This window comes from Oncorhynchus keta, chromosome 23 (genome assembly GCF_023373465.1).
Source record: "Oncorhynchus keta strain PuntledgeMale-10-30-2019 chromosome 23, Oket_V2, whole genome shotgun sequence".
In the NCBI taxonomy this organism is placed as follows: domain Eukaryota; kingdom Metazoa; phylum Chordata; class Actinopteri; order Salmoniformes; family Salmonidae; genus Oncorhynchus; species Oncorhynchus keta.
In genome coordinates, this window is record NC_068443.1 from 17,766,405 (window position 1) to 17,779,432 (window position 13,028).

Genomic DNA, 13,028 nt, shown 5'->3' on the forward strand with positions numbered 1-13,028 from the left:
TCATTTGACACACAGAGATCAGACAGTAATCAGAAAAGAAGTATGCATTTCCATGCTATGGTTCTTTGCATTTGCTTGTTTCTATTGTCAAACCTGATGGCCTCTTCCTTTCTGTTTGTGTTTCTCAGGAGAAGGAGAAGAAATACATGCTCCCTCTTGACAACCTGAAGGTGCGAGACGTGGAGAAAGGCTTTATGTCCAGCAAGCACGCCTTCGCCATCTTCAACACCGAGCAGAGGTCTGGAACCAGACACATCCTAATAGAGTTCACTTTTAATATTGTAGCGGTACAAAGGGTTCTTCGGCTATGCCCTTAGGGGAACCTTTTTGGTTCCATGTAGAACTCTGTCTGTTTTCCAGGTAGAACCCTCTGTGAAACCCATAAGGGAACCAAAAATGGTTATTCAAAGAGTTCACCTATGCAGACAGCCGAAGAACCCTTTTAGGTTCTACTGTAGATAGCACCTTTTTTTCTAAGTGTACTTTTACTTTAAATATTCCTACTTTGGTACCACTACTTCTAATAACACAAACTGTACAGGAAGACAGAAACCAATGTGGCTGGTGGGCTTCTTCTCTTCCTCGGCTTTATTTAACTAGATGGGCCTGACACCCCCTGCCTTGACCCCTAAGGGGACCTGGAAGCAGTGTATCTAACTTCCTCCTCCCCTCCCCTGTGTTGTGGTCCGACAGGAACGTGTACAAGGACAACCGTTTCCTGGAGCTGGCCTGTGACACTCAGGATGAGGTGGACAGTTGGAGGGCTTCTCTCCTACGCGCTGGGGTCTACCCCGAAAGATCTTCCAATGTGAGTGACTGCTGCACGGGCCACCAGCGTTGGGGGCAATTCCATTTCCATTCAGTCTATACACAAAGCCAGCCGAATTGGCTGAATCTAAATGGAATTGACCTCGACCCTGGTGCCCACCACTGTGACCACTTCCTGTGGCATCACCCCATATTAGTCACTGACTCACTGTAAATCCTGTCCACCACATCTTACATATTACCCATGACTACCTATGCCAAGAGTGTGCAAAGCTGTCATCAAGGCAAAGATGGGCTACTTTGAAGTTTCTCAAATATAAAATACATTTAGATTTGTTTAACACTTTTTTGGTTACTACATGATTCCATGTGTGTTTTGATGTCTTTAATATTATTCTACAATGTAGAAAATAGTACAAATAAAGAAATACACTTAAATGAGTAGGTGTGTCCAAACTTTTGACTGGTACTGTATGTTTTTACAATTAAAAAAAGTAATATCTCTCCTATCACTTCCCAAGTGACTCATCATATCACTTTAATCTCTCCATCCTCTCTGTCTTTCTCCCTGAAGATTGATGTAAGTGTGAAGATGATGTAACTAGTCACAATAGCTGTAGGCTACATTTTGTTGATATGCTATTCGTACTTGTAACTCATTTTTGTTAAAAGATTTTAGCCCTTTTTAAAAGCCTGTGCTATGGTTGTTTCTGATGTACAGAGCTTTGTGATTTCCGTTTGTAATGAAAAGCGCACTACGAATAAAGTTATTAATATTTGTCATTGATAAACACAATTTTTCTGCATCTAAAGATGCAAGCCACTAGCTCTGTATTGCTAAATACAGGTGTGTTAAAAGTAAAAGCCCTTTTCCTCCAGGTGGAGAGTGAGGGCGGCGGCTCCTCGTCCTCGTCCCAGGACAACTTTACCATGGACCCTCAGCTGGAGCGAAAAGTGGAAACCATCCGCAACCTGGTCGACTCCTACATGGCCATCGTCAACAAGTGCATCCGCGACCTCATGCCCAAGACCATTATGCACCTCATGATCAGCAACGTAAGAGACCTCTGCTTCACGCTGGCGTAGTGCTATCAGAACTGGGTTCAAATGGTAGTTGAAATCTTTAAAATAACTTCAGCGTCAGCTTGAGCCTGACTGGTGTGCAACTTTTTCGATTATTCTAATGGTTTCTTTGTGCTAGGCAAGCTAAATCAAATCAGGTAATAAGGTAATAACATGGCTCTATACTGAGAGTACCAGGTAATAACATGGCTATATACAGAGAGTACCAGGTAATAACATGGCTATATACAGAGAGTACCAGGTAATAACATGGCTCTATTACAGAGAGTACCAGGTAATAACATGGCTCTATACTGAGAGTACCAGGTAATAACATGGCTATATACAGAGAGTACCAGGTAATAACATGGCTCTATTACAGAGAGTACCAGGTAATAACATGGCTCTATACTGAGAGTACCAGGTAATAACATGGCTATATACTGAGAGTACCAGGTAATAACATGGCTCCATACAGGGAGTACCAGGTAATAACATGGCTCTATACAGGGAGTACCAGGTAATAACATGGCTCTATACAGGGAGTACCAGGTAATAACATGGCTCTATACTGAGAGTACCAGGTAATAACATGGCTCTATACAGGGAGTACCAGGTAATAACATGGCTCTATACAGGGAGTACCAGGTAATAACATGGCTCTATACAGGAGTACCAGGTAATAACATGGCTCTATACAGGGAGTACCAGGTAATAACATGGCTCTATACAGGGAGTACCAGGTAATAACATGGCTCTATACAGGGAGTACCAGGTAATAACATGGCTATATACTGAGAGTACCAGGTAATAACATGGCTCTATACAGGGAGTACCAGGTAATAACATGGCTCTATACAGGGAGTACCAGGTAATAACATGGCTCTATACTGAGAGTACCAGGTAATAACATGGCTCTATACAGGGAGTACCAGGTAATAACATGGCTCTATACAGGGAGTACCAGGTAATAACATGGCTCTGTACAGGGAGTACCAGGTAATAACATGGCTCTATACTGAGAGTACCAGGTAATAACATGGCTCCATACAGGGAGTACCAGGTAATAACATGGCTCTATACAGGGAGTACCAGGTAATAACATGGCTCTATACAGGGAGTACCAGGCAATAACATGGCTCTATACAGGGAGTACCAGGTAATAACATGGCTCTATACAGAGAGTACCAGGTAATAACATGGCTCTATACAGGGAGTACCAGGTAATAACATGGCTCTATACTGAGAGTACCAGGTAATAACATGGCTCTATACAGGGAGTACCAGGTAGTAACATGGCTCTATTACAGAGAGTACCAGGTAATAACATGGCTCTATACTGAGAGTACCAGGTAATAACATGGCTATATACTGAGAGTACCAGGTAATAACATGGCTCCATACAGGGAGTACCAGGTAATAACATGGCTCTATACAGGGAATACCAGGTAATAACATGGCTCTATACAGAGAGTACCAGGTAATAACATGGCTCTATACTGAGAGTAACATGTAATAACATGGCTCTATACAGGGAGTACCAGGTAATAACATGGCTCTATACAGGGAGTACCAGGTAATAACATGGCTCTATACAGGGAGTAGCAGGTAATAACATGGCTCTATACAGGGAGTACCAGGTAGTAACATGGCTATATACAGGGAGTACCAGGTAATAACATGGCTCTATACAGGGAGTACCAGGTAATAACATGGCTATATACTGAGAGTACCAGGTAATAACATGGCTCTATACAGGGAGTACCAGGTAATAACATGGCTATATACTGAGAGTACCACGTAATAACATGGCTCTATACAGGGAGTACCAGGTAATAACATGGCTCTATACAGGGAGTACCAGGTAATAACATGGCTCTATACAGGGAGTACCAGGTAATAACATGGCTCTATACAGGGAGTACCAGGTAATAACATGGCTCTATACAGGGAGTACCAGGTAATAACATGGCTCCATACAGGGAGTACCAGGTAATAACATGGCTCTATACAGGGAGTACCAGGTAATAACATGGCTCTATACAGGGAGTACCAGGTAATAACATGGCTCTATACAGGGAGTACCAGGTAATAACATGGCTATATACTGAGAGTACCAGGTAATAACATGGCTCTATACAGGGAGTACCAGGTAATAACATGGCTGTATACAGGGAGTACCAGGTAATAACATGGCTCTATACTGAGAGTACCAGGTAATAACATGGCTCTATACAGGGAGTACCAGGTAATAACATGGCTCTATACAGGGAGTACCAGGTAATAACATGGCTCTGTACAGGGAGTACCAGGTAATAACATGGCTCTATACAGGGAGTACCAGGTAATAACATGGCTCTATACTGAGAGTACCAGGTAATAACATGGCTCTATACAGGGAGTACCAGGTAATAACATGGCTATATACTGAGAGTACCACGTAATAACATGGCTCTATACAGGGAGTACCAGGTAATAACATGGCTCTATACAGGGAGTACCAGGTAATAACATGGCTCTATACAGGGAGTACCAGGTAATAACATGGCTCTATACAGGGAGTACCAGGTAATAACATGGCTCTATACAGGGAGTACCAGGTAATAACATGGTTCTATACAGGGAGTACCAGGTAATAACATGGCTCTATACAGGGAGTACCAGGTAATAACATGGCTCTATACAGGGAGTACCAGGTAATAACATGGCTCTATACAGGGAGTACCAGGTAATAACATGGCTCCATACAGGGAGTACCAGGTAATAACATGGCTAAATACTGAGAGTACCACGTAATAACATGGCTCTATACAGGGAGTACCAGGTAATAACATGGCTCTATACAGGGAGTACCAGGTAGTAACATGGCTCTATACAGGGAGTACCAGGTAATAACATGGCTCTGTACAGGGAGTAGCGGGTAATAACATGGCTCTATACAGGGAGTACCAGGTAATAACATGGCTCTATACAGGGAGTACCAGGTAATAACATGGCTCTATACAGGGAGTACCAGGTAATAACATGGCTCCATACAGGGAGTACCAGGTAATAACATGGCTCTATACAGGGAGTACCAGGTAATAACATGGCTCTATACAGGGAGTACCAGGTAATAACATGGCTCCGTACAGGAGTACCAGGTAATAACATGGCTCTATACAGGGAGTACCAGGTAATAACATGGCTCTATACAGGGAGTACCAGGTAATAACATGGCTGTATACAGGAGTACCAGGTAATAACATGGCTCTATACAGGAGTACCAGGTAATAACATGGCTCTATACAGGAGTACCAGGTAATAACATGGCTATATAAAGGAGTACCAGGTAATAACATGGCTCCATACAGGGAGTACCAGGTAATAACATGGCTCTATACAGGGAGTACCAGGTAATAACATGGCTCTATACAGGGAGTACCAGGTAATAACATGGCTCTATACAGGGAGTACCAGGTAATAACATGGCTCTATACAGGGAGTACCAGGTAATAACATGGCTCTATACAGGGAGTACCAGGTAATAACATGGCTCTATACAGGGAGTACCAGGTAATAACATGGCTCTATACAGGGAGTACCAGGTAATAACATGGCTCTATACAGGGAGTACCAGGTAATAACATGGACCTATAAAGAGAGTACCAGGTAATAACATGGCTCTATACAGGGAGTACCAGGTAATAACATGGCTCTATACAGGGAGTACCAATACCGAGTTGATGTGTAGCGGTACGAGGTAATATTTTTAATTATTTTATTTAACCTTTATTTCACTAGGCAACACAGCCAGATGTGATGCAGCCTGATATAGACATGGCTATATACAGGGAGTAGCTGTAACGAGTCGATGGGGTATGATGTAATTGAGGTAGCTATGTACATATAGAAAAGGGGTAAAGTGAGTCAATAGTACAGGTAGCCATTTGATTAGCTATTTAGCAGTCTAGTTTAGCAGTCTAATGGCTTGGAAGTAGAAACTGTTCAGTGTCCTATTGGTTCCAGACTTTCTGCATTGGTAAATCAAACAGGCTGGGTTACCGTAAAGCACTTGCTGACAATTATTGTTGTAATAATGGCTTTATAAACATATTTGAATGAATGATTGATTTATCCATCAATTCTCTCTCCTGCCACCAGGTGAAGGACTTCATCAACGCGGAGCTGCTGGCCCAGCTGTACTCAGCCGGGGACCAGGGTGCCCTGATGGATGAGTCCCAGGAGCAGGTCCAGAGGAGGGATGAGGTTCTCAGGACTCACCAGTCCCTGAAGGAGGCCCTGGCCATCATAGGAGACATCTCCACCACCACCATCTCCACCCCCATGCCGCCGCCCGTGAACGACTGGCGCGGTGGAGGCGGCAACAGGTAGGCATCCTGGTAGTCCATTGAGAAGGACTACCCTAGACCCTAGACATTGATCTAAGTCTAGTGTAGTGGAGTCAACTCTTGTTCTAATAATGGTGAAGATGTTGGGATTGGCCAGCAGGAGACCTGGGTTTGCACTGATTTCCAAGAAGACTATATTATTATTATTATTTCATTTTTTACTTGGATAGTGTTGCGAAATAAAAAAAGGAAATCATAAATAGTTAAGTCTATATTATCTGTTATGTCAAGAATATGTCGATACACGAGAGGTCACTGAGGGCCATATCTCCACCCCCCCAGGTCTCCTCCAACCAGCCCCACTGGTTCCAGGAGGATGTCATCAGGCCAGCGCCCTAGTCCCGGAGGGGGGCGTGGGGCTCCACCCCCTCCTAACCGCCCAGGACCCCTGGGGCCCTTCAACAACAGTGCTGATAGCCCCCAGGTCCCCAGCCGCCCCAACCGGGCCCCTCCCAGCATCCCCAGGTGAGGCCAGCCCAGGGCCTATGTGCTCCTTTATGGCTCAGTTGGTCAGAGCATGATCGTGTGTACTAAAAGCAAGGGTTTAATTCACACAGGGATCACAAACTAAAAATGTATGCACTCATTGTAAATTGCTTTGGCCTTTAAATTAAAGGGTCTGATATGTATACATAGAGACCACAGGAGGTAGGTGGCACCTTAATTGGGGAGGACGGGTTGGTGGTAATGGCTGGAGCGTAATAAGTGGGACAGTATTAAATACATCAAAGACATGGTTTTTATGTGTTTGATGCCATTTCATTTGCTCTGTTCCAGACATTATTATGAGCCGTCCTGCCTTTCCAAGCCTCCACTGATAGATACACTGAACACTATTTGGTACCCATTACTAGTGGTAACGATCAGTTTTTCCTGACCATATAACCCGACTCAGCTCCCTACATCATGTATAGAAGTTCCACTGTCTAATTTAAAGGGGAATATTTTAAGGGTTATTATTCTGAACAAAAATGTAAACGCAACATGTAAAGTTTTGGCCAGATGTTTCATGAGCTGAAATAAAAGATCCCAGAAATGTTCCAAACGTACAAAAAGCTTATTTCTGTTACATCCCTGTTAGTGAGCATTTCTCCTTTACCAAGATAATCCATCCACCTGACAGGTGTGGCATATCAATAAGCTGATTAAACAGCATGATCATTACACAGGTGCACCTTGTGCTGGGGACAATAACAGGCCACTCTAAAATGTCCAGTTTTGTCACACAACGCAATGCCACAGATGTCTCAAGTTGAGGGAGTATGTAATTGACATGCTGACTGCAGGAATGTCCACCAGAGCTGTTGCCAGAGAATTTAATGTTCATTTCTCTATCATAAGCCCCCTCCAACGTCATTTTAGAGATTTTAGCAGTACGTCCAACCAACCACGTGTAATCACGCCAGCCCAGGACCTCCACATCCGGTTTCTTCACCTGCGGGATATTCTGAGACCAGCCACCCAGACAGCTGATGAAACTGAGGAGTATTCCTGTCTGTAATAAAGCCCTTTTGTGGGGAACAACTCATTCTGATTGGCTGGGCCTGGCTCCCAAGTGGATGGGCCTATGCCCTCCCAGACCCATCAATGGCTGCACCTCTGCCCAGTCATGTGAAATCCATAGATTCGGGCCTACTGAATTTATTTAAATTGACTGATTTCCTTATATGAGCTGTAACTGTAGAGTAGGGGCCTGAGGGCACACACTTAATGTGTTGTGAAGTCTGTTGTGAATGTATTGTAAGGTTTTTAAATGGTATAACTGCCTTAATGTTGCTGGACCCCTGCCTTGGCAGCAGCTAATGGGGATCCTTAATACAAATATCAAATACATTTTTTTTTTTATTGTTGCATGTTGCGTTTATATTCTTGTTCAGTATCGTTCAACTAAAACACACAAACACATTCCAGTAGTTTGTGGTTACTGAAGCAAGGAAGTCCACCAGCTGAAGTGTTTCTCAACACCCCTTCAAAATTCAGGATGCCACTTTTTCTCTGTTTCTTTCTCTGAAGTCGCTATTTCTCTTTTAACACCTGTCCTTTATGCTATTGCTAATTGCCTGTTTTTAACCCTTTTTCAACTAACTTAACTCTCTGCTTCTCTCCAACTCTCCTACTCTCTTCTCTCTTCTCTCTCTCTCTGTCATACTTCGTCCTCTAAACACTACTGCCCTCCCACCCTCCCTTCCTCCCCTGCCCCCAGTCGGCGACCTCCTCCTTCTCCAACAAGAAATGTCCCCCCATCTTAAGCAGTCAAAGGAGCTTGTGATCTCTTAAGGGCCTAGCGCTCATCCCCTAGCGCTCATCCGTCCCCATACCAACCCCATTCCCCCTATCCTCCACAAGCCCCTCTTCTGTCTATCCTTTACATAGTGCAGACATTGAACCTTTTGCCCTCTGTCCCTGACCCCTGACCTCACGCCAGGTGACGATCGATGTCCATGTATCTATGTACAGTATGGTGCTTGTCTTGTGGTGTATCTTTCTGTATGTGTGCTTGTGCTCACCTGTGGTCCAGGTCTGTTTAGCAGATCCAGTTCCGACTGAGTTTCAGCCCTTAGAAAACCTCCATCTCCCTTACCTAGATACCATCTTGCTGTCCCTAGAACCCCATCCTCACCCTCCACCCACCTCCACCTAGACCCCACTTGCTGCTTCTCTACATATCTATGCTCAGCAGTGGCACTGCCCTACCCATTCCAAAATGCAGCATGGCACATAGGTTGCTTTTATTGCATGTGTGTGTGTGTGTGTGTGTGTGTGTGTGTGTGTGTGTGTGTGTGTGTGTGTGTGTGTGTGTGTGTGTGTGTGTGTGTGTGTGTGTGTGTGTGTGTGTGTGTGTGTGTGTGTGTGTATGTGTGTATGTGTGTATGTGTGTGTGTGTGTGTGTGTGTGTGTGTGTGGGAGGGGACTAATTGGCCTATCTAGGCCAAGTTAGTTTTAGTATCATATATTACATATTGTACAACACCTTCTTTCTGTGGGTTATTGGCTAGGTGTTCGTTCTTCTCTTAGAGAGGAAAGAATATGTCTTAGTGGAGTGTGTGTGCGTGTGTGTGTGAATGTAAGTGTGTGCGTATATTTGTGCATATATATGTATGTGAGAGTGTGCCAACACGTGTGCATGTATTGTCTGTCTGCACGTTGGTTTGATGTTTGAGTTGTAAGCTGTTAATAAATCAAGACCCTTGGGACTAATTTGATGTTGGATTACTGTGTGATTTGTTCCTGTGTTGTAGTAGCAGTCAATACACATAGAACAAGGCTGAGGACATTGTTCAAAGCAAAACAGCCTCAATAAATGGTATGCCTGTATCTACTGTATCACTGGTCAAGTGGAGATCTTCCTCACACCTTTAAGCTCAAACTCACAGAGGCTGGCTGGCGAGATGGAAGGAAGTATTCCCAACACACAGAGAGACAGAGAAATACACTAATATTACCGGTCACCACTATGGGAAGATACATATCTCTGTGTGATTGAGAACAGTGACATTCTCCATTTAGCCTTTGCCTCAGGTTGGATTCAAACCTCCCCTGTGTTCATGACTGATCACATGCCACTTCAGAACTGTGTAAAACATATATCTCCTCTCACTGTCCTCCTCCTCTCCCCGTCCTCTCCTTTTCTCCTCTCCCTCTTCCTCCCCAGTCCTGAGTCCAGTCAGCCACTGTGCCCAGAGCTTAAGGTGGATTTGTGTAAAGTGCTCTCTGTCAGTTTGTTATTGTGTATGTATGTGGTCCTCTTTTGAGACTGTGTTCTGCAGTACATACATACACACCAAGGTATTAATAATACAGAGGTGACTGTTGACTATAATGACCTTGTTACAATCTAGCGCTTGTTCTCTCAATGTCTCTAGTGTTCTATCGCTCTACTTCTCTAAATAGATCAATTAGACCGCCATAGTGGCATGAGTTACAAGTCTGTATTGCCAAAGTTAATTGTAGAAAGGAAATCATACAATATCAAGCAGAACATCAACAATGTGGTTCCTATAGTTATGAAAATATATTGTATGTAGGAGGATTTAGATTAATTGGGAATTGAATTGCAACAGTGGTTCTTTTCTTTCTGTGTGTCTGTATCTCTCTTCAATAAACTATTCCCCTCCCACTTTCCCTTTGTCCAAAATGTTTCTCTTCAAAATATATTAATCTGATTAACCCATGCAGGCTAAACTATTAGCCCCTCCACTGGAAACAGTAGCTGAACATACACGTTGTTGAAAGGACATTCACAGACTGCACTGCACATAATACTAAGACAGAAGGTTTATTTAAATGAATCAAATATGAAACTAAACTAAAATCAACTGATTTTATTGTGGTGGATTTATTCGGCCATCATCACCATGATCTATAATGATAGTTATACAGACACAAACAGTACACTTATTTTCCCAGAAGATGGCGCTGGTTCGCCATAAGTAACTGCAGGCCGTCACTTATTATCAGGCAGATGAACACGTCCTCATCAGCATTGAGTTGCATTGCATCACTTTTGTTTTTCTTTTGACATGAAGTACTGTTCTACACAGAGTAGACTATGTTTAAAAAAACGTAATATGTACAGAATCATTTTGTTATTGTCATAGCTTGGCTATTTTCTAAAAGACAATGAGAAAATAAAGCAACTCTGAATAAATATTTTTCTGTTGAAAGCTCCAACTTGTCCATGTGGGGTCAAACGACATTAGGAGGGCGAGCTCGGAACTGCTGAAAATTGATTTTAAAGAACTGATTCTAAGTATGAAAGATTCCAAAAAGCGGCCCGGTACCATCAATGGGCCACGGTTGTGAAAGATTCTGCAGGCTACTGACATTACACACCTGGCTAAAAGACTACTGTAGTTCTGCTGCCATAACTTTTATAGATAACTTTGACACTTTTTGGAAACAGAAGATGCTCTACAGGAATTATGGAGTCTATCAAATTATCTTGGCTCCTGGACTCTGTCCGCGCATTTCAAGGCTGCATTGAGACAATGACTTATCCATGACCCAAGCCCTGCTCAGATAATCCCCACCATTGTGTCGCTGAGCTGTTGTAGTGCTGCTGCAAATGTACATTGGCCCAGGGGTATTAGCAGTCATAATGTAAGAAAATGTCATTTATGTCCCTCTAACTCCCCTCAATGCCTCTGTCAATCCTACAGCTATTGTATGCAGTAAAACAGTCCTGTAGTTTGGCATCTGCTTCGTCTGACCACTTTTTTATTGATCTAGTCACTGGTACTTCCTGCTTTAATTTTTGCTTGTAAGCAGGAATCAGGAGGATAAAATTATGTTCAGATTTGCCAAATGGAGGGCGAGGGAGAGCTTTGTATGCGTCCGTGTGTGGTGTAAAGGTGGTCCAGAGTTTTTTCCCCTTTGGTTGCACATTTAACATGCTGATAGACATTTGGTAAGACGGATTTAAGTTTCCCTGCATTAAAGTCGCCGGCTACTCTGGGTGAGCGTTTTCCTGTTTGCTTATTGTGGAATACAGCTCATTCAGTGCGGTCTTAGTGCCAGAATCAGTCTGTTGTGGTATGGAGACAGCCTTGAAAAATACAGATGAAAACTCTCTAGGTAGATAGTGTGGTTTACAGCTTATCATGAGATACTCTACATCAGGCGAGCAAAACCTCGAGACTTCCTTGGATATCGTGCATCAGCTGTTATTTACATAATTACATAGTCCACCTCCCATGTCTTACCAGACGGCGCTGTTCTGTCCTGCCGATACGGCGTATAACCAGCTAACTGTATGTTGATAATGTTGTCGTTCAGACATGAAGCATAAGCTATTACATTTTTGAATGTCCCATCGGTAGTTTAATCTTCCACGTAGGTCATCGATTTCTCTTTTCAAAAGATTGCACGTTTGCTATTAGAATGGAAGGACGTGGGGGATTATTTGATCGCCTACGAATTGTCCGAAGGCAGCCCGTCCTCTGGCCTCTCATTCTCTGCCTTCTCTTCAAATTACGGGGATCTGGGCCTGTTCCCTCGGAAGCAGTATATCATTCAAGTCGAGCTCGTCGGACTCGTTAAAGGACAAAAAGGATTCTGCCAGTCCGTTTTGAGTAATCACAGTCTTGATGTCCAGAAGATGTTTTCGGTCGTAAAAGTTGGTAGCAGCAACATTATGTACAAAATAAGTTACAAACAAAGCAAAGAAACGAACAAAAAACACAATTAGTTAGGAATACGTAAAACGTCAGCCTTGTTCTCCGGCACCATCTTGTCCACTAAATACCTCCCCTTAATCTGGCCCTTCCTTAGGTTCCTTCCCCAGGCAGTATTGTTTCTGTTATTCATGTCTAGACGCTACTCCTACGTTGGATCGTTCCATGTTATTTGTCATATTAAACTTACCACCTGCACCTGCTTCTCAACTCCAGTGTCTACGTTACACCCACTAAACGCAAACCAGATGGGAAGGCATATCGCTGCAGAATGCTGTGGTAACCATGCTGGTTAAGTATGCCTTGAATTCTAAATAAATCCCTGACACGTTCACCAGCAAAGCCCCCCTACACCATCACACCACCTCTTCCATGCTTCACGGTGGGAACCACACATGCGGAGATCATCCGTTCACCTACTTTGCATCTCACAAAGACACGGCGGTTGGATCCAAAAATCAAAAAATTGGACTCATCAGACCGAAGGACAGATTTCCACTGGTCTAATGTCTAATGTCCATTGCTCGTGTTTCTTGGACCAAGCAAGTCTCGTCTTTTAAATGTTTTTTTTTAACAGAAATTCGACCATTAGGTCTGATTCACGCAGTCTCCTTTGAACAGTTGATGCTGAGAT

The 13,028-nt window shown here is 43.4% G+C and overlaps 1 protein-coding gene across 1 annotated transcript in view; it reads left to right on the forward strand.

Annotated features, from left to right (window-relative positions):
- The window catches only part of LOC118376368 (dynamin-3-like), a 53,922-nt gene extending 43,581 nt beyond the window's left edge, over positions 1-10,341 (forward strand). Inside the window, exons 16-21 of the mRNA XM_052476688.1 lie at positions 129-238; positions 694-808; positions 1,648-1,824; positions 5,974-6,200; positions 6,504-6,686; positions 8,425-10,341. Coding sequence (XP_052332648.1) covers positions 129-238; positions 694-808; positions 1,648-1,824; positions 5,974-6,200; positions 6,504-6,686; positions 8,425-8,470 — 858 coding nt within the window. The 3' untranslated portion in view covers positions 8,471-10,341. The remainder of the gene's footprint in view (positions 1-128; positions 239-693; positions 809-1,647; positions 1,825-5,973; positions 6,201-6,503; positions 6,687-8,424) is intronic.
- The last annotated feature ends 2,687 nt before the right edge of the window (positions 10,342-13,028 follow it).